At 38.8% G+C, this 21,765-nt stretch overlaps 1 protein-coding gene across 2 annotated transcripts in view; it reads left to right on the plus strand.

Moving 5' to 3' along the window:
* tnr (tenascin R (restrictin, janusin)) overlaps nucleotides 1-21,056 on the plus strand; it is a 200,185-nt gene extending 179,129 nt beyond the window's left edge. For both annotated transcript variants that reach the window (XM_037788155.1, XM_037788154.1), the window contains 7 exons: nucleotides 3,411-3,541; nucleotides 9,121-9,253; nucleotides 10,533-10,684; nucleotides 10,896-10,992; nucleotides 16,601-16,762; nucleotides 17,347-17,510; nucleotides 19,250-21,056. In XM_037788155.1, coding sequence (XP_037644083.1) covers nucleotides 3,411-3,541; nucleotides 9,121-9,253; nucleotides 10,533-10,684; nucleotides 10,896-10,992; nucleotides 16,601-16,762; nucleotides 17,347-17,510; nucleotides 19,250-19,369 — 959 coding nt within the window. In that variant the 3' untranslated portion in view covers nucleotides 19,370-21,056. The remainder of the gene's footprint in view (nucleotides 1-3,410; nucleotides 3,542-9,120; nucleotides 9,254-10,532; nucleotides 10,685-10,895; nucleotides 10,993-16,600; nucleotides 16,763-17,346; nucleotides 17,511-19,249) is intronic.
* The last annotated feature ends 709 nt before the right edge of the window (nucleotides 21,057-21,765 follow it).

Raw genomic sequence — 21,765 nt, forward strand, 5'->3', positions numbered from 1 at the left:
AGCGTGTGTGTGTTTGTGGATTTGCTTTGTGTGTGCAGACTTGTGTGAGGTCTGGGTTCAATTTGGGGTCAGATGTGGCTAAAAGTTAAGGAGAAGTCCTCAGGAGAAGTTAAGGCGGTTTACAAAAGCTCTTGTTTGTTTCACTACAGAGCAAAGAAAACAAGAGAGAAGAGCCAGAGTTAGAACAGAGGGAATCACAGACAGAGACAGCCATGTAGATGTCTTCATCTCATATTCACAGTGGTGACGTCAGATTGCACAGCACACAAAAAGTGCAGCACTTCATTTGTTCGAGCGCCCCAGCCTCCCTTACTCAGAGGGTGACTCTCTGATGATGTGCCCCAGAGTCATGATGTAACTCCAGGAAACAGATTTACCGAATAGAAGGTCATCTATTTTCTATCATGCACTAAAATGAGGTTACAGCATGTCAATGCTTCTGCTGCCATGTCGGAAGATCAGATATTGACTCGAAAAGGCTGATGTAAGGTGGGGAAATTGAGGTGAGCCTCCTTGTGATGTGGTTAAGGTATCAAGGCAGGCACTATAATCAAGCCTTGTTTAAAGCTGTGCAGGAACCAAGAATATAGTTGGCTGGTGTGATGTAACGCGCGGTAAAACTTGGGTGGGCTTGATGATCAAGGACTTGAATGCTTTTGAGGCTGTGACACACTGTGACTAAACATGGAGAAGTGTCTCGCTGCTCTTCTCACTCAGTCCGGTGGGGATTTAGGATTACTGACGTGGAGATTTTTACCCACCTCGTGGAAATACATTTACAGTATGTGTGCAAGAATGTCCCATACTAAATCTGTTCTGATTTACCTGTGCTGTCCCTTTCCTTTCTTTTCTTTTAATTGCTTAAAAAGTACAGATGATAAACTCTCTTCTCATCGCAATATTTAGAATTAGAATTTCTTTCCACTTGTCATCCTTTATTGAGGATCAAATTACCTCACGCATCATTGGTTTTCAGGCCTAAAGGATAAGTCTGGCAATATTTTTCTCATTATCAACAAATCATATGAAAAGACCAAAACCTACAAATCTGTTTATTCTACTGATAAGTTTTGCATGTGTTTTGCAAAACCTAATATAGTTCACTAATTGTATAGGGTTATTAAAGTAAACTAAAACGAATATAAGCAGTGACAAATATTTTTAGTAAACTGAAATTAAATAAAAAAATACATCCTTTAAGGAAAACTAAAACAAAACTGAAACTATATTGCCAGGATAAAAAAACTAATAAAAATAAAATGAACCTAAATTCATTTCATATGACTACCGGAAAAAAGGAGACAGCATGAATATCCGTCAACTCTCATGAACTTTAACGGATTGACATTCCAGGAGATGACGCTTTGTCGTAATTGCTTCACTAAAGTAGCTCAAAGATGAAACATTAAACATTATGGCCATTCCTACACAGTTCTCCAACCATGATTTTCGAATGTATGTGTAACTACATACTTGTGAGACATTATACCTGGCCCTAAGAAAAACCAACTAAAACTACTGTAAAACTAAATATATAAAAACTAAACCTTTTGTGAAAAACTGAAACTAAACTAAAACTAGCAAATGTACTCTGAAAACTAACTAAAAATAAACTAAAATGAAATAAAAACTAAATGAAAATTCAAAACTATATTCCTTCATTACTATTAACGTGGGCAATGTATTTTATTTAGAGTCAAATCCAACATACACCACCCCACAGCGATAAGTACTCACTACTGCACCAAATGTGTATTAGAGCCGCAATGTGTAAAATAGTCCACAACAAATAAACAATTTATTCCAGTTTGAGCGACCTTTGCTACTGTAAAAGAATACATTGCCCATTTGTTAGAGCATTTACTGTCTAACATGTCAAACTATTAATTTGTGTACAGTTTTTACAGATCTACATCTATACACTATAGTGGTGGGGAAGTCAGAAAGAATGCCTGTATTTCCTATTGCTCTCTATCAGGGTTGGAGTTTTCCAACCCCCCCCCTCAAAAAATCGCCCAAAACAAACCAACCAGCAACGTACTCAGCCGATAGCCGATATAATCGTCCAATCCTACTCTCTATGTTGTCACACTATCAAATAAAGGCAAAAATTACATTAAAGAAATATTGAGATGCGGGCTAACGCATAATTTTGCAAGTAGTTCACATGCTCTCTTCATCAGATTTATTAATTAACAGTAAGAAAAATATATAATGACATTGACTTTATCAGTTGAATCTTGATTCAGACTGGCAGCATCCCACTTGTGGTTCAAGTGGCAGAAAAATCGAACTAAAAGAGATCCTTTCAAGATGACCTTCAGCAGTACTGGCATAACAACATTTGTCTAGTTTATTTAATCTCAGCTACTGAGGCTTTGTTAAGAGGTTGGGTCACTGCCACTTTGTAACATCTATTGCTGTCCATAGAGAGAAAACCTGGCCAAGGCAGCACAGCAGACCAGTCAACCTGAACAGAAAAAGGTCCAATGCTGTTAGGTTGCTCTGTTATGGTCTGGCCAGTTACAGGTGTGCATTGACATTGTGAGTTTGCAAAAACAGATCAATTTACCACCCTGCAGATTATCTGTGTGTCAGTTATTGGTTTAATTTCTAGGTTGTTCATTTTTATATTTTTAAGACCCAATTTTTCTGGCTGCTGATGCATTGCCTGGTACTTCTCTCCTGGTAGTGAGTCAGCCACTGCTTGTCTTCAATAACAGAATGATCAAAACGCCTGCAGGATACTAGACCTTGAGTTCAAAATGTTGCCATACATAAAAGATAATTTATTCAATAAAATACTAGTGCCCTGCATGTTCTTAACTTGGAAGACGATAAATAATACAATAAAATACTACAACGACCTTAAAAATGGAATAAAATGCAGCAATACCATAAATTATTTACACAGCTGATTCTCTTTGTGCTGTGCATAATGCATGCAAATCGTTGTTACATGATGCAGGTGTAGCGTACAGTATGCACGTGTTCCTGTGTATTATTAAACTGGTAATCGCTTTTCAGAGGGCAGGAATGAGAATACTGTATGAGCAATAGTACTCATGTAAAGAGAAATATATATTCTTCTATCCAAAGATACTTTCTTTGCCCACCTGCACCAGACAGTTTTGTACAAGTTACTCAAGACTAGGGATGGTACAGGGCAAATTCACATGTACTATACTGTAACTCACTGAATGGTAAGTGTAACATTTTCTTTCAAGCACCAGGCATTCACATCACTCCACCCTGACACCTGAGCACCTATAAAAAGCTGAAACGCAATGAGTATATATGATATAAATGTGCAAAAGTGAATGAACACCTCAGTCATTATTTGAACTACAGTACGCTGTAGATGTAGAAAACATCCTGAAAACATTATATTTTTCTCTCTCCTTTGGCAGCCATGGACGCGCCCCTGAACCTGACAGCGAGTGAGGTGAATCACCGCAGCGCTCTCATCTCCTGGCAACCGCCAATCGCAGAAATTGACAACTATATGCTCACCTACAAGTCGACCGACGGCAGCCGCAAAGTATGTAGCACACATAGCTGAACTCTTGAGTCTCAACTCTGTCTCTTACACACATACTGCTGATATCATATATACTGTAATTGTATGGTAACATTTTATATGCATCCAAAATGTGTTTCCTTATCTACTCTCCATCTACTCAAATCCTGTTGAGTATTCGTGCTACAGTCGCAAACATGTGTCAAGGAGATAAGCTGTACTTTTGTTAATCCACACACCTGAAAATAGAAATTTAATTCTGCAGATATTGAAAGACATATTGAAAAAAAACTCTTCTTGGATTTCTGCAAAGTAGAAAATGTCCCCAATTTAATCAACTTACTATAACAGAGTAGAGCAATGTTGAGGAAAAGAAAATGAATGCAGAATCACAACTTTATGAAAAGCACTTAAAAATCGAAATTTTATCTTTCAGTCATGTAATCCCTTCATGTGGAGCGCGCAAGTGTTTGGGGACACACAAACCCACAGATTCTCTCACACACACACACACATACACACACTGCGCAGTGAAATTGCCTGTCTAATAGAGATATTACTTTAATGTGTCTCAGTAGAGACATTGTTTATTTTGATTAAACTTTTTGATGTGGCTGAGTAATGGTAATAAAGAACATTAGTCGGAGCCGTGTGGAACGCACCACGCCTGTTAACGAATTGACTAGAACCATTTCCCATGATGCTCTGCAAGAGACTCCCTTTTATTGGCAATTACACACAAGTACACACATGTAACCAGATGCACACAGACTCTCCCCGTCAATGCCCAGCGTAGATCGTGACACATCCATATTGATGCAGTGATGATGGTCCACAAGTCTCTCACACACACACACACACACACACACACCTTGAATGTGTGGTACTGCTGTGTGGTTGACCATCGGGTGTCACTCATGCACAAAGAATGCAACGGTAACAATTCAGATTATCCCATTTTTTTAGATTTCACTTGTTTCCGGTGCAAACAGACTTCTATCAACATCGTTCTTAAATGATGATCACTTTCTTGATGTTGATCCCGTGTTCTGTCTTTTCATCCTTTTTCCAAAACTATGGTTTGTTTCTAAGGAAACATTTGTCTTGAAACATTATGGCATTTACATATGAGTAATATTAAATCAACATTTAATATGACATTTCCAGGACTATGCATACATTTGCATGTTAAGCCAAACAGAAATTACATTTTTCACAATTATGTTTCTCCTACAGCCACATGCATATCTACATAATACATACTCATACAGCATACAAATCAGTACCCAACAGGGAGAAATTGATATTCAATACTGTTTGGTTTCATTATGGCGCTCCCTATTCTAGCATTAATGGAAAATTGTTGTTTTCAACTAATCAAATAGTTTCATTTGAAACCATATTTGCATAACGCAGCAAGTTCACTGTTCTATCAAAAGCAGATGGTCATTCTGACTAACAACCAGACAGCAGCCTGCAACACAAAACAAGAGAAACAGACTTTGAATAACAACACAACACTTGTATCCTTCATATCCAACTTACAAATAAATTTAGCTTAACAGTCTAACTAACTAACAAACAACGACACGTCTTGTGTTGCACTTTGGGTTGCTGAATGATGTAAATGTGCACTGCTAACATCAGTAGATAGCTAATTAGCTGCTCAGCTGCAGCACATTAAACAGCTTAAAAAGTTAACTGCAAATGGTCTGTTTAGATGTTGGCGTTGTACTTACTGTTCACTACCACTGTAAACAAAAACACTGTTGGCCCATAGCTAGTAAGCAACAATTTCCAGTCCAAGTTTGTTCAAGTTGTCTCTCAAACACCGACACGGTCCTTCAGAGGCAAAGGAACATGTTTGATATGTCTTTGGAGGATCCAAAAGGATCATTTTTTCTTTTTTTTATGATAAGAAAATATTAATACGTTTTGAAATTACTTTAACAAGAAAACACCGACAGGGCATCGAGTAAGGATCACCCCAAGTCCATATCAGTCTCAGACCATCTAGTCCTCATAGGATTTAGAAGGATTTTGTCTTATTACATTTATCCAGCAAATGCACATACAAACCTAGTGACCAATACTTATAACATTTATATTAGGATATAAGTATTATTGTGATATAATTATTATTGTGATAATACTAGTAAACCACGGAAAACACAATATCAAGTACAGTGGAAACTGCTGATCGTGATCACGTCTGTCCGGGTCAAATTGATCACTATAAGCGGATGATTATTACAACCAAATAGTAGTTGTTTTGCATCATTTCTAATGCAGATTACCATCTAATTTGTATATTTATTACATGAATACAACGTAATGAAACGGACCGCTTCGCTATTAACCTGCTTGCTGCCGATTCTTCTGCCTTTTCCCTCACCTAGGGTGAGGATTCACCGTTTTTTGGCCGGCTCTGCGGCGCGAGCGTGCATGCAGAGCGGTCTGCATGAGCTGCCAGTGCTGAGGAGTTGATCACCAGAGTTTCACTTTGGGAGCATTACATGACCAGACATTATCAATCCACTTGACGAGGGTGCTTTCCTCGTGCGCGTTCGGTTTTTATTGAGAGAAAATTACTTTCCTTTTCCTGTTATGACATCAAAGTGCACGCAGCATCAGCCTATCCAGGCGGAAAGCAGACGTTCTGCGAGGCCTAGTATCAAGAGAGTAAAGTAAAAAACAAAACAAAAATTCAACTAATGTTAGTCTAACATACTTTTAAAATGTTTTTTGATCTGTTGTCATGTATGAAAAGACCCAAAATGAACTTTGTAAGCGGACTACTTGATTACTATAAGCAAATTATTTAAACAGCATTTGAATAGAAATGATTCTGTCCCAAACCTTTTGTATTCATACAAGCTGTTGATCACTATAAGCAGTTTCCACTGTATTCCTTTCTTTCTATGTGATATCCATATGTATTAATCATTTGGACCAACACATAAAGTTTATTGATACAAAGTCTGAGACAAAAAGGTCAGTTTCTCCATATCGTACATTTTCTTTACAACCGCCCTCTCCTTTTGTTAATGGTTCCTTGCCCAGCACATTTCTTTCTTTACGTTGACATTTTTTATGGCAAAACTGATCGTAATTTCAGTTCACTGCTTATGTGACGTTTTTTCAGTGTCAATTAATACAGTAGTTTCCTAATAAATTCATGCATTAAATAGAGATTGTCTTAGAAAGAAAGGCAAACATCTGGAAGATCTTGTAAACCCAGTTAGAATTTAAAAAGCAATTTCATTTTTCGTTCTTCTCGCCACCTTTGATGGTGTTCTTTTCGATTTTATTCAAATCTCCGTTCATCACAGTGAGCTGCCTCAACGAGTGCCACATTAAGAATTCATATCGTTCAACAAGAAATGAGTCACATCACTCATTAATGCACATAGCAAAAATGATTGCTGCGACGGGAGATTGAAGTACTCATTGTAAGACTTTCCTGCGGTTGTCTCTACTTGAGGTCTGGCTTGGCTGAAAAAATATGAGGCAGCGTTACCTCGGCTGAAAACCTAACCACATATTGGTGCCTTACAGCTGTTCAGCCAGCTTCCCCTCTCACAGAGATAATGGACTTCTGTAATTTACACACAGTAGCTGTAGCAGAGATTAATTTCTTATCTGATTAACATTTACTTACCGGTTTGTAAATGCATGTATCGCTGTTGGTTATGTTCGTGCCTGGAGTAATAAAGATCTCACAATTCAAATACCCACAAGGATAAATACACATCCAACCATTCAACCTCACATACATACACTTTTGATAGCGAGTTTATAAAGGTATGTATTATAAAACGAGGCCGTTTTGCTTGCAATATAAATCTAATCTTGACCCTGAAAACCTGGTGGGAATATGTCAGATCCTCGGAGACGGAGAGACACCATTTACCAGCTGCTTCCCTGCATTATTCACATAGACACATTGCCTGGAAATGTGTGATTTATTTTCCAAACTGGCTGAATATTTCATTTTTACTTGTTCATATTTAATGTGTATCCAGGGCAAACTGTAACACACATGCACACAAATACATAGACAAGGTCAAGTTTCTGTTCATCAATTGAGCGTTCTGCTGGTGGATTTTCTGTCTGATCTAAGAAACACGATGTCACATAAAATACTTGGTCAAACGCCTTGGCTCTTTAAGACGGGCTCAATGAAAGATTTGTCAAAAACAAAGGGAAGTAACTGTACTGCACCGTCGTGACTTCTTTACCAAAAATAGAAATGTTTGTTTCCTGATTGCTTAGACGCTGCTCAGCTTGGCTGTCCAATAAGAGTCTTTTATCTTGTTCTCTCCATCTAGTTGCCCCCTTGTCCTCCCTTTCTCTATTTGATAGCTCAGTCACTTATCACATGTGAAAACACAGGCAACCAGACTTGTTCTGCACAGACAGTGGAAGAGTAACTCTTACCACTTAGGTAATTTGTATTTCTATGTCGTGCCAAACATCCAGTCTATCTTACACGGGAGTACAAGACACCACTGTTTTACAAAACAAAAGTTACAACCATAGACTGTATACAGTATAAGAGGTGGATGTAGTCACCGTGACGTCACACATTAGTTTGTTGACCGCTGTTTGGCATTTTGGCCGTTGCTATCTTGTTTTTTGCCACCAGAAGTGATACAAGAGGGTGGAGCTAAGTACAACCAAACCCTAAATAAGGTATTTTTAAGCCACCAAAATGTTACAATTAACTTTCATGAACTGAAAACACTGTGAAAGGCTTAAAGTTGTAAGACGAAAACACTCCCAGACCGGACAACGCCATGGTAGCGACCTGTCAATCACAAGGTAGCCACGCCCTAAAGCATCCCCTGCTTTATGGTCTATTTGACTTTAAATGGGACCATAATTTACTAAATGAACATCATGCTGTATTGAAGAAGACTTGAAACTAGTGATTGAGACCATAAACTCATGTTTACAATGTTTACTGAGGTAATAACTCAAGTGAGAAGTAGGGCCATTTCTTCATAGACTTCTATACAATCTGACTTCATTTTGCAACCAGAGGAGTCGCCCCCTGCTGGCCATTAGAAAGAATGCAAGTTTAAGGCACTTCCTTTTTAAGGCTTCACTTTTCAGACCCCGGAGGTTTCCCACTGGTTACAACATAATCGTAAAGTTCTTCTTTATGCTTTCAAATAACAGATTTATGTGGTAAAATCCAAATTAACTAAACACTAAAGAGAACTGCTACAAGATAAAATGGTTAAATATTGTTGTGCTTCATCTCATTTAAATGTTTCATATGTGAACAGCCAACTTGTACTTTACTACTTCACCAATACAGTATTTAAATTGACCTAATAATCTTATTTCAATCCTTCTAAATAATCACCTATTTATATTTATGTTTGATATAACATCGTGTGACTGAAATACAAAGCAAGCTGCTGTGCGTTTCCTGAACAAAAATAGCTTGAAGGTTTCTTTGTTGTCATAGGTCTTTTGAAAACAATATTTTATCAGTGACTTGTGGGGATTCTAATTTAATTTCTTTATCTAATATCTTTTAAGTTCTGTGTGAGTGAATTTGGTCCTGTGTGTTTGTGTGTATGTACTAGGAGCTGATCCTGGATGCAGAGGACACATGGATTCGACTGGAGGGACTGGCTGAGACCACAGAGTACACTGTCAATCTCCAGGCTGCAAGAGGACTTGACACCAGCGCTGTAGTCTCCACTACCTTCACTACAGGTACAGTACACACACATACATACACATAATGTATTTGTACTCTTTGATTTAAGATGGAAAGAGATTCTAACGGGGTGAGTTTTCTTGGCCTTCCTGCTTTTTCACAGCGTATCACATTACTGTCTCTATAACAAAGGTGCACAATAATGGGTCCCCATAGTCAGACACCGTTTTTATCTTCCTTCCCTGAAGCATAGTGAGGAAGACTTCCCATTAGGGTGCATCTGCAGGGTGGCCGGCCCTCTAATCTTCAATGTGCCCAGTGTGTCATTAAGTGATGGATATGTCATTCAAACAAGGAAGCATCATGAAGTTGCTAATCACCTGGAATTTATGTGAACATGCCAAAAGTAAATATCAATATCCATCATTTCCACCCAGCAGTGGACATAGCAGTAGGATGTGTGTGTGATGAAAGCTTTGCAGGTTGTCAGTTTTACTTTCATCTAAATCAGTTTTAATTGGTATTTTTGGCCACTTGGATGCAGCAGAACAAGTTGGAATGTCATCATCTAAAGTTTATATACTAAATTGTTGCCTATTTAAACATGGAGCAACATTAGCATTCATTTTAAGTTGTGTTTCTGGCTACCTGATGATTGTAAGGTCAATATTCACTCTGCCTTTAGCTCTTTTTTGGTCTCCACCAACCCCTGAGGGAATATCTGCTCTTTAATGCGACACTATGTTTACCACCTAACTTGAGTCTGTCTGCCATTTGGTGCTTGGCAGGTAGTGTACAGTCAGCTTATCAAAGCTTTTTCACTTAAAACAGCTGTCTGCTGTGACTGAAGCAGGACTTATAAAAGCAAATAATTATCTGGGGGTCCATCTCTGCAGGCATCTCATTTTACATTACACATCTTGGCATCTTGATATAAAAAGGTATCTTAATATAAAAATATCAATTCCTGATTCCTGAATGTCGCCAAAAATAAATCGCAATATCGCAGGAGGCGCAATATTTGGCGAAATGTGTGTCAAAACACCATTTAAAATGAAATATTGTCTTGCTGATGTCCCAGCCTACACATCATATTTCACACCAAAGAAAACATCTTTGTTTAGTACAGATCCTTGCAAAAATCACACCATAATCATCTTAATGTTTTTCAATGAAAATGAAAATAATGATCAGTCGAAATAATTGCAATTACATTGTTTTTTGTAATTGCATTCAGTCTACAGAAATCTCCACAAACTGAATTATTTAAGTCAAAATATGGACAAACTCAAGCAAATCATAACTTGTCCTCATACGTCCTCTGCTTCTCTCCAGGGAGTCGTCTGTTTGCAACACCTCAGAATTGTGCCCAACACCTGCTGAATGGAGAGACGCTGAGCGGCGCATACACCATTTACATCAACAGAGACCCCAGCCAGGGTGTGCAGGTGTACTGCGACATGACTACTGATGAAGGAGGCTGGATCGTAAGTCACTGTGAAGATAATGCTTTCTTTTAATAGCACTTTTGTCATAATATGCAAATGTAAGAAAGTCTGTCAGTTAGGTTAAGAGAAGAGACGAAGAGTAGGGGAGAGAATTGGAATTTTTTTTGGACCACATACAGTACTGAATGTCCTTTTGACAACCGAGTTGTATCTTTCTGATATTGTCCCATTTTCATATTTTGGTGTTCAGGTATTTCAGCGTCGTCAGAATGGCCTGACAGACTTTTCCAGGAAGTGGAGTGACTATCGGGTCGGCTTTGGAAACCTGGAGGATGAATTCTGGCTCGGTAAGACTCTTAACCTGAGATAATTAATCTAGAGGTAAAAATATGTAGAGTGTATTTTCAAATACAGGGATTTACCCAAGTCCACCATCATGCCCAGTGTTTGATGTCTGCTTCTATAGGTGTAACAGGATAAGATAAACATCTGTCCTCCAATCAAATGAAGTTAGGAACTGGAGAGTAGTTGCTCTACATGTTTTGATAAGCCTAAAATGATGCTGATTGACAGGTAGGTGTATTAGAAAATTCACAGGTAACAGGTTTGCTGACGTTTTATTTCAACTTCCTGTCACCCTGCCCAATATATTTTTCAACTGCATAGTATGGGCTTCAGGCTGATATTAATCTGCAACCTGCTACCCATTTTGTTCAATTTTGTGAGGGTTGTATTACCCCCTTTATCTACACGCTGTCTCCATGACTGAAGTGGATTTAATAGGTGCAATCAATAGAGGGTCCTAGCTTTCACTTGGGTTCAATTGACACATCTATTTTATGGAGAGGAAAGATGTTTCCAATATCCTTTACAGGCAGTATAGCCTTTCTTGTAAGATTTTTCACTCTGTATGAAGATGGAGAACCATGCTGCTAGCCTTTTTTTTTTTTTTTGCTCGTCTCATCTTTCAGCACTTGACTTCACAAAGTCTACCCGATTCATTACTGGATTCCCTGAAAGCTCATCTCTCCCTGAAATGACTTGGTAATTGTTTTTAGCGTCGCTGATTCAAAGACAAAACAACAGAACATCCTCAATGTTTTGATGGACTGCTGAAAATCTTTTTTTTCCCTCCCCCAAAATCTCATTATGAAACAATAATTATATTCATTAGAAAATGTGCTAATGAGTCATGTTTCTTCATGGGCCAGTTTCTTTGTGTTATTGTTTTGGTGCAGATGATTAAAGGGAAAAATATTACATGCATATTTCATTAAGTGAATCAGGAACCTTGAGAAGAATGTTTTTTGAACTTTTTGATTAGAGAAATTAAATAACAACACTGGGGGGACATTTTATGGCATTGCATTATCACCACATTATCACAGAGGGAAGGCTGTTACTCTGCAGCTGACACACATTGGATCATAACACAAGATAGCGGTGGCACGCTCTAGTCTATTAGTGACTAAGCACACTGTAATAGGTGAAAGCATAAAGACATTTTAGATCCAACCCCTCATGAACAGGAGCTGGCAATATAATGGAATCTGGCACAAAAGCAATTCTCGTTGAGTCTGTCAGATTCGTTGCTTTACTGGTTATTTTTAAAGTTGTATGTTTGAGGTGATGTCGAGTTGACTTGAATAAGAATGTCAGCTGGTCCTGTTACTTTTAGTACACCACAACAGGGAGGGTGTTCAAAGGTAGCTCTTAACATTTCATCACAACAGGAAAAGTTGGATTGCTGTCTGCTGGTATAAATTAATAATTTGCTCTTGTATGAGTGGAGGATTACTCGCTGAAGCACAGGAGACGTGATAAAGAATGTTGGACAAACATCTGTTATTGTACGATAACACTACACACACCATACAGGAGAGAAATCCCTCCTCCGTGCACACTACACAGTATAAAGTATAGATTGTGAGCTATAAAGTGACAGCAGTGTTTTAGCTGAAGGCATCCTGTAGCTGCATCCTGGCACAGATTCGCCTCATATCTAGCAGATTTATATTGGCTTGGTCGCTGTACTGTATAATAAAATCTAAAGACACCGAGGCATATCTGGTTCAGTGAGTACAACATTTCATCTGACCCGTTTCCACTTCAGCTGAATCAGCAATAATCTGCCCTCTCACCACTTCGGGACTAGTCGAGGGCACCTCCTTCTATCTCTAGGGTCTTGCTTTACTTTTTTAGTCTCTCCATCTTTCTTCTATCCTTTACAGTACTCTGTCCTCTCAGCGCATAAAAGCAGCTTAATGTAACCTCAGGGTGTGGAGCATCACAGGCTGCTCTTTGCTCCCATGAAAGCTTCTCCCCATGATGCCAGATTACAGATAACATGCCAGCAGGGAACACGGCAGCCTCAGAGTACGGGACAAAATGTTGAGCCTGCTGTATGAAGCTGACCTGACTGTTGATCTAGTGGTTGTGAGCATGGCACTACAGGCTTTTTGTTCACATAGTAGTAAAAGCACAGGTGTTACTAATAACATTAATAATTAAGTATCCCAGCATGCACAATAGACCCTTAAGCTAAAAATGGAATTCAGCCATCATTCATTTTATTATTTACACCAGTGCTTTTTCTACTGTGACATGTCAAAATGTCTTATTTGAAAAAAAGGTTTATTGGGGAATTATCTATAGCTGTACAATTAATGGAATATTAATCACAATCCCGATTTAGGCTTCCCACAATTAAATGAAGATGATCGACTGCGATATTAAAATGCGTGCTCCGCTCATAAAAAACTCTGCTGCATAAATGAAGCGCTTCCTAAACTAACAGCTAGAGATGCAGCATCAATCATCTGCCAACTGAAGCTGGACAGTTTTCAGTAGTCTCACACACACGTGCAGCCAGCACATGAAGGTTTTACGTTGGCACACAGCAGCAGAGTCAGTAGCGTCACACACAAACAGAGCATGTCGATGGTGTGGAAGTTCTTCAGCATGAGTGAAGAAGACATAAAGCGGCAATTTGTCACAACTGCAGGTCCAAAATAAGCCGTGGAGAAACAACCTTAAAAACATTTCGAGCAACTAACTTAATCAGACACTTATTATATTGTAATTGATTCTCGTGATGCTGCTCAGAGTAATCACAGTGACCAACTCGTCTGCCGACAGCACGGAGCACATCATGGTGCGTTCAAGCTTTGCTCAGTAAACATGAGTATTAGGCAATGGTAAATTATGACGCTATCATGATGAGTTCAAATGTAATCTTGTAAAATGTAGTTTTTGGCAAGAAACTTGAATAAATTCAGTTGTTTGAAGGAGATGTTTTCACAAGAAATTATAAAATAGACATTAGAGAAGGAATTATGATCTGTTCAACTTCCTAACACTAGTAGCTATAAGCAGCTTACAATATATAATTAGAACTACTAATGCCCAGATTAATTTAATCGAAGCAAATATTTAAATAAAAGTACCATCTTTCATTTCCTAATTATTTTAATTTTGTGTTTTTATATAAATAGCCACAATAGATGACGATAACAAAGTAAAACAATAATATTCAGAATTGTTGATGGTTATAATGAAGCAGAACATGGTAGAAAAAGCAGCGCTCTGATTATTTAAATGTGAATTTGCAATACAAATATTTTGTCCGTAAAATCTATGAATAATCTTGATAGTAATCATGATCTCAATATTGATCACAATAATCGTGATTATCATTTTGGCCATAACCGTAGAGCCTTAGCATTATCTTACTAAATGCCTGATCTCACCAGAACATAGCAGAGAGGGAAATTTAATTGTGTTAAGAGGTTTTTCACGTAGGGACATCCTGCGGGTTGTATTCGAAAAGAGGTGAAGGAAGGTCATGGGGAAAAGGTTGTGCTACACAGCTAACACAATAACTTCCCTCATTTTTAACACTTCAGTTCTTTTGCCATTTCGTCAAAAGTCAGCACTGTCAACACAGCTTGTAATGGCAAGTTTTTGGACAGAGAAAGCTGCCCAGTAATCCAGGTCAAGGGTTTCCAAAATCTGACACTGTGGGCCTTTCCTCAGAAACATTTGAGACGACTGCCCACCCAACCCGTTTTCTGTATGCATTTATATATAAAGGGAGAACCATGTTTGTGGGACATTATGAGCCTTAGTACTGTCAAAAAAATATAAATAGTGCACCATGAAAAAAGTTAATACAATATTATAATGGATTTTGTCACTCCTATTATTCTGAGCTCCGTTTTTTAGCCTGTATTTGCTTACATTTGGGAAATTGACCATATTATATGTGCATTTTAAGCATTTGCAGTGTAAGAAGTGTCCTTTAAAATGTATTATCCTTATAGAAAGTAAATGGCATGATCATACAGATGGTCACTGCAGTTTGAAACCATTCGTCCTTCACTTATCTTTCTACAGATTAGGTTGCTGTCATAGCCCTTAGAGAGCTATTATAGTGAACATTTAGCTAATCACCGCCACTACACACATAACAGCAATATATTGGACAGTGTGGAACCATAAACATCGATATTAAATCCACTCAAACTGAAAAGAAGAGGCACTTGACTGGTCAGCAGTAAAGAATATGGAAATTAAGCTTTCATTATTATGTGTTACAGTTTGAAAACGGCCGTTTTTATTGCTGCTCTAGGGCAATCTATTCTCCCTACTCACCGACCTCGGCCAGTTTTCGTACCGAACACAATGTCAGTAATAACAGAGAGAAACCAGGGTGGCTGTGCGCGAATATGTGATCATTATCCCATTCTCTTTCTTTTTTTAATTTACCCCCTTTGCTTCTGAGTAAGTGAGAGAGAAAGGCTGGTAATAAAATGTGACGAGATGGTAATATTGGTAGTATAATAGGACAAGAGTGCAATAGTGTGTTAAAATGCATTTTTAATCGCTGCAGTTTGGAATAGAGCAGTCTGATCCCATAAAACTGCTGGAGGAAAAAACAGTAAAATATTATGGGTGCGAGATTAATTGCTGATAATACAGTGATATTATACAATGGAAATTAGAGATGACTGAGTGTTAAACACAATTTTATTACAACAATTGCTTTTCCCCTGTCACCTTAAGTGCCTTTGGGTTGTACCGTAGATTTGATCTGCTTTCCATTGACGTATTACAGCAGACTCCCTGCTCTCTCCGATTTCTACTTCCTACTCCTTATCAGCGTAGGCTTGAAGATTTTTATTTTTTTCTTCGGATTTTGTACATGTGATGCTTCCGTCGGAGGGTTAAGCAGGGAAAGAGACTCTTTTCCAAATGGGTGCTTGCTGTAATCTGATAGTGAAGGCAGTTCCAATCTCTCAGGTTGGTGTGGGGTCTTATCGCCTGTCGAGGGTTCAAACGAGCCCCCACATCTGCTACCTTGGAGATAGAGAGCAAAGCCGCATATCTCAGGAAGTTGCGACATGTGGCATTTGCAGGGGGGCTGGTGGTGATGGTGTCCACCGCTCTCGACAATGTCAATCATGCACATCCATACAACAAGCTGACAAAGACGTCCGACATAGTGCTTATCGGGATTCAAACCTTTAACCTACAAAGCTGCAGTGAGAACAAACTGTCTATCTATGTGTACGTACGGGTGGTAGAATGTCACTAGGTCACAAAAATCGATATTAAATTCTTTGTGTAATGGTTTTACGTACTGGAAGAGGGATCCCTCTGTTGCTCTTCTTGAGGTCTCTTCCTTTATTCCCCATTAAGGGCCTATTTGAATGGAGTTTTGCCTCATCTGTCATAAGAGGAACATTTGTGACTTGTAATTTTGGCCTATATACATTTTTGTAACCTTTCTTGGGCCAGTGGAGTGTTCTTCAATCACAATATGAGCGTAATGACCTCCATATCAGTATAACTTTTTAAATCTGTTTTTTGAAGCTGTAACGCCAGTGTGATTAAAACCTAGATCTTTCTTTGGTTATTAAATATAATACAATATAATGTGTTGTTTCTCCGCAGGTCTAGACAACGTCCAGAGGATTGCTGCTCAGGGCCGTTATGAGCTGAGAATTGACATGAAGGACGGACAGGAGTCGGTCTACGCCAATTATGACAAATTCTCCATTGGAGATGCGAGAAACCTCTACAAGCTCAGGATAGGAGAGTACAATGGCACCGCTGGTACGTGCTGAATACATTACATTGATTATAATATTATTTTGTTTAAGTTAACATACTTCATTATTGGCTCTGTGAATGATAGCCATGTGATCAACCAACTTTCTATAGTATTGAAATGGCCAGTGAGGACATCAACATTGAAAACTTTTTGCGATATGAATATTTTTGCCGAATAACTACACTATATACTTTAATATCGCAAAGTGTGTGCTTTCCCATCTCTAATCTGCCATCTGCCATCTTTCCCCTCCATTTTTTCTTCTCCTCGATGTCTAAAACCCGCCTCAGCACTCCTCCACATTTCCACTTTTGTCCTCGCTCTCCATGTATCTCTCAGTCTGTCAACATGACCATATGCCAGAATTACCCATCATCCCCTCATGTTTATAATTATACTTTTTCCTGAGAGCCTGTAGCAGGACCGATTTCCTCTCCCTCCCTCTCATGTCTTTTTCCCATTCCCCTCCTGCCTGCCTGGTCGTTAATGTCCCCTCATCACGTTATTCACCGCAGCCATATGTAAATGTTGCCCGGCATACACTGATGTCTAAGGTTCTGCATCTCTCTCTCTCCTCTGATCCCAGGTGACTCTCTGAGCTACCACCAGGGCCGGCCCTTCTCTACAAAAGATAGAGACAACGACATCGCTGTCACTAACTGTGCCTTGTCTTACAAAGGAGCATGGTGGTACAAGAACTGCCACCGGGCAAACCTCAACGGCAAATACGGCGAGTCCAGACACAGTCAGGTACGTCATACAATAAATACACTACTTGATCAAAGAGTGAATGTGACAAATAAAATAGTTAATCTACTGATCATAAAGCCAAACTAGAAACGAGAATTGCCGCCTCGCGATTGTATGCCTCCGCCAACCAGTCAAGTTACAGTTTACATCCATGTCTGTCCAAAATGTCTTCACTTCATCATTTTATCCTGTTAACGTGTTTTGTGAGGTCACAGTGACCTTTTATTACCAAAATCAAATCAGTTCATCCTTGAGTCCAAGTGGAAGTTTGTGCCAAATTCTAGGAAATCAAGACGTTCCTGAGATATCGTGTTCACGAGAATGGGATGGTCGAACAACCCGTAAAAATAATGTTCAGGCATGAAAAATTAAGGCTTTGTTTATCCAAATTACAAAAGACCACTCCTACTTACTGGTACTGTATCTGGGATGGATAAAAGAGGGGTATGGATTATCAACATGGTAAAGTAGACAACTGCCCCAGGACCCAAAAAGCTCCAGATTTAGTGTGTGTAAACTCATTTGTGCTAATTAGATTGAAATTTTGTCTGGGAATATGTAGCATAATATCAACTGACATGATAAGGGCCTTAAGGTGGGTGAGCTTATGACCTGAGCTTGTGGTCCGGTCCCAAAGAAAGTGTCTGTTTCAAAAAGCAGGAAACACAGATGTCTCAAAAGCTCAGCACATACCACCAAAACTAACTATCATTTGGGTGTAACCTTTAACTCAATGATGCTGCTTGATCAAGTTGAGATTTTGGTATTTACCAAATTCCCACAAACTGGCTTGATTATGGCAGTGTGATTAAAGGTTGAAATTTGTTTGAAAGACTAATCATTTGTACATTAAATCACATAAAACTTGCTACAAAAATCCTGATGGAGGAGTTGTAAAGAAAGGTAAAAAAAAAGGACAGTCACTGCTACATCACTTGTCCAATTTCGATCAAACTTGGAGAGATGATGCATCTTAATCTTGATTGATCAAAAGTGCCTGCAACATCAGTCGGGAATGACACTCTTATCCAAACACTCATACCAGTGAGTTCATATTCAAATTATAGAAACGTGGAAGGAAAAGGCTTGCGACAAAAAACATGAAACAACCATGCACACGTGTTTGATTCAAAATAATACTGGTGTCCCATTCTCACACTGACAGGTGTTTTTTTTTGCTCACTACATGCGAGGTGGGAGAGAATGTCGGAGGCTCGTCCGGTTCTTTTGACTGAGTGTGTGATGTAGCTCAGCTTGATGCCGTAATGGCTCGACAAAGAGAGTGAGGTGTTGTGTGTGAAGCTGTGATTAGGCTGAACTACAAAGGCTTTGGAGCCTCACTGCTTCTTTCTCTGTGTGCTCTGTACCTTCGTCTTTGTTGTTTGACGACATGAAATGAGACCAGGTGGGAGCAGAGATGGACAGGCATAAAGACACGCAGAGAGAAATTGCCTCTCAGTGTAAAGCTGCAAATGGGAAGGTTTTGTGGTGACGGGGATTAGCGGGGATAGAGTGAGACTATAATTACACTAAATTCATGATTGCTAGCTCTTAAGACAGGATTTTTGCCCTCCTGCTTTGAATGCTTCCTTCAGTTGATATTAAAATACACTTTACTGAATATATAACATTTCCATCTTCAGACTATCCTTTTATTTGACATTTTCCTGTCTTTTTCTCAAATGTCCTTGCCTTTGCTACAAAGCCCTGTTGATTCAAGCAGCTTTTCACTCTTACAGGGTATTAACTGGTACCACTGGAAAGGCCACGAGTTCTCTATTCCTTTCGTTGAGATGAAGATGAGGCCATTCAACTTCCGTAGCATCAGCAGCAAGAGGAGGCGGTCTGCCCCTGTATAAACAAACCGCCTCCTCCCAGCCCAGAGTCATGGATAAATAGAGTTCGGACGATGTTTACTGATGAGTTTCTGCTATATGTGTGCCTCACTGATGTGCTCTTTAATGCATTTTAGTGTGGCCGCAAAGAAAAAAAAGGGGGGGTTATGACAAAAAGCTACTAATATTTTATTAATATTCAGTTGTAAAGTAATAAAACCCATTATTATTAACATACTACCAACACACAGAAACGGTTATAACTATGACATCATTAAATAGCAGAGAGGGTGAAACAATGTCCGAACTCTGTTTATCTCTGCTCCTGCCCAGCTTTAGCTGTCTTTCCCTGCTGTACTTCTACCCAGACGATAGAGGACACTGTATGTAATTTATTAAATACTTTGAATGACAATGGTTCTATTTGCTGTAAAAAAAAACGGAAAGGCAAACCAAGAAGCTTTTTTTTTCTTTAAGTCTGTGATTTGCCTTTCCCTGGGATGCGAGGAAATGTGCTCAGAAATGCCCTCAAGACTGCGAGAGCTAACGTTATTTTAACCGTTACGAAACAATAACACTTTTAACGAAAAATATACTGTATATGCCCTTAAAACCCTTAACTGTAAGATATATATATTTTTATAACTGATATTGTGACAAAAGTCCATCTATTTAATATGATTTGATGCCTTGGTTTTTGAGCCTATATTAAGTTAATGTAATCGTAAAACATGATGACAAATACTGGACACACGAGATAAAAATTAATATCAAAAAGCAAAACTGAACAACCAGAATCATCATTCACAAAGCAGTGCACCAGCAACACCTTCATTACCATCTAGTTACCATCTAGTTATTTATTTTATTTCTCTCTGTGTCTGTGTTTCTGTTGATTACAGTCTCCTCTGTGTTAATTATTAAAGCAGAATGAAAATCATCAATATTGAACTTTATTATTATTGGTAGCACACACTGAGACAGTATTTGCACTACGAGTGGGAACACAGCAAAGCTATTCTTGTTCATTCAATTAAGTTATTTCTGTAGTCGTTCATGGGCATTTAAATATTACTTCCTGGACTTTATTTTCAAGCAAATTACAAACGCTTAATATCTGTGTCACCCCTGTTGTGGATGCTGTGATTGCTTGCAGAGATGGTGCTGATAGATGTAATTTTTAAAGCTGAAGGAGGCAGTTTATTTTTGGTATTATTGGGCAAAAATTCCACAATAACCTTTCAGCATACTGCAATTCAAGTGGTAACCCGGGGTAGGCAGTTTTATGGAAAAGGCAACAAAAAATTAAAAATACAGCCCTCATCCTGCAGCTCTTCCTTCTCTGCCCTAAGACGTTATATAGCGGCAACTCTATACGAATTACCGTCCTGTTTTCTTTGCAAACATGTGGGCCTGTAAAGCCCTTTGAGATGACATACTACACGACATACACATACTATGATTTGAGGCTATAGCAAGCTAAAATATTGGCGAAGTGTTTCAGAGATGGAGAGAAAATATTGCAAATAGTTTAGCTTTCTGGTAACTATAGTCGTAGCCACAGTGGTGATAGAGTATAGAAGCAATGAGACAGAACTCTGGTGCTTTTTTGAAGCACCGTGGTTTTGCATCAGTAGCTGTCGCCATTTTGGACTGAAAACGCTTATTATATTTATAAATTATTGTTCAACACTGGCCCTTTCGGTAGAATAGAAATACTTTTGTTTTACTTTTGTGCGGCACTTTTTACACTTTTTAGACAGACGTGTTACTACTGCCATCTGGTAGTTGCTTTCAGTCCAAAATGGCGCAGCGTAGCTTTTCTGCTGGGCGCTGATGTTGCAATGGAACGACCAATTGACTTTCACTTCTTGGCAATATACGTTCTTTTGCCATGAGCAGAAGGCTAAACTATCGGCAACATTTTCTCTCCACCTCTGAAACGCTTCCCTGATATTGTCAGACTCTCTTTTTGATAAGTCGTCAGAATTCCTTTTTTGGGTTGCTTTGCTGTATAGGCAGTTGTTGCCAATGCTGGAAGAGCAACTTTTTCTGAAGGATATTCTGCCTTTGAATCAGGCGGGACATGCACCTGCATTTGTAGAACAGCCAATAGGAACGCTTTCCCTCTGAAATGACCTGTGATTGGCCAAAGTCTCCCGTGACGGGTTAGAATTTTTAAAGCCTGAAAACAGAGCCATGAGGATGTGCAGAAGTCTAATTTTCACTCAAGGTGCTTGAATTACAATAAGTTGAAAGGTTATTATGCAATTTTTGCCCAAAGATGCCAAAAATAAACTGCCTACCTGCAGCTTTAACCAAAGATCTGCATAATAAAGATTCGGCCTGCTGTTTGGAAAGATGCCAGTCTGTTCTGTCACCAAAGTCACTGAAGCAGCTTTTTCCTGTATTAATAGATT

This window comes from Sebastes umbrosus, chromosome 12 (genome assembly GCF_015220745.1).
Source record: "Sebastes umbrosus isolate fSebUmb1 chromosome 12, fSebUmb1.pri, whole genome shotgun sequence".
Taxonomy (NCBI): Eukaryota; Metazoa; Chordata; class Actinopteri; order Perciformes; family Sebastidae; genus Sebastes; species Sebastes umbrosus.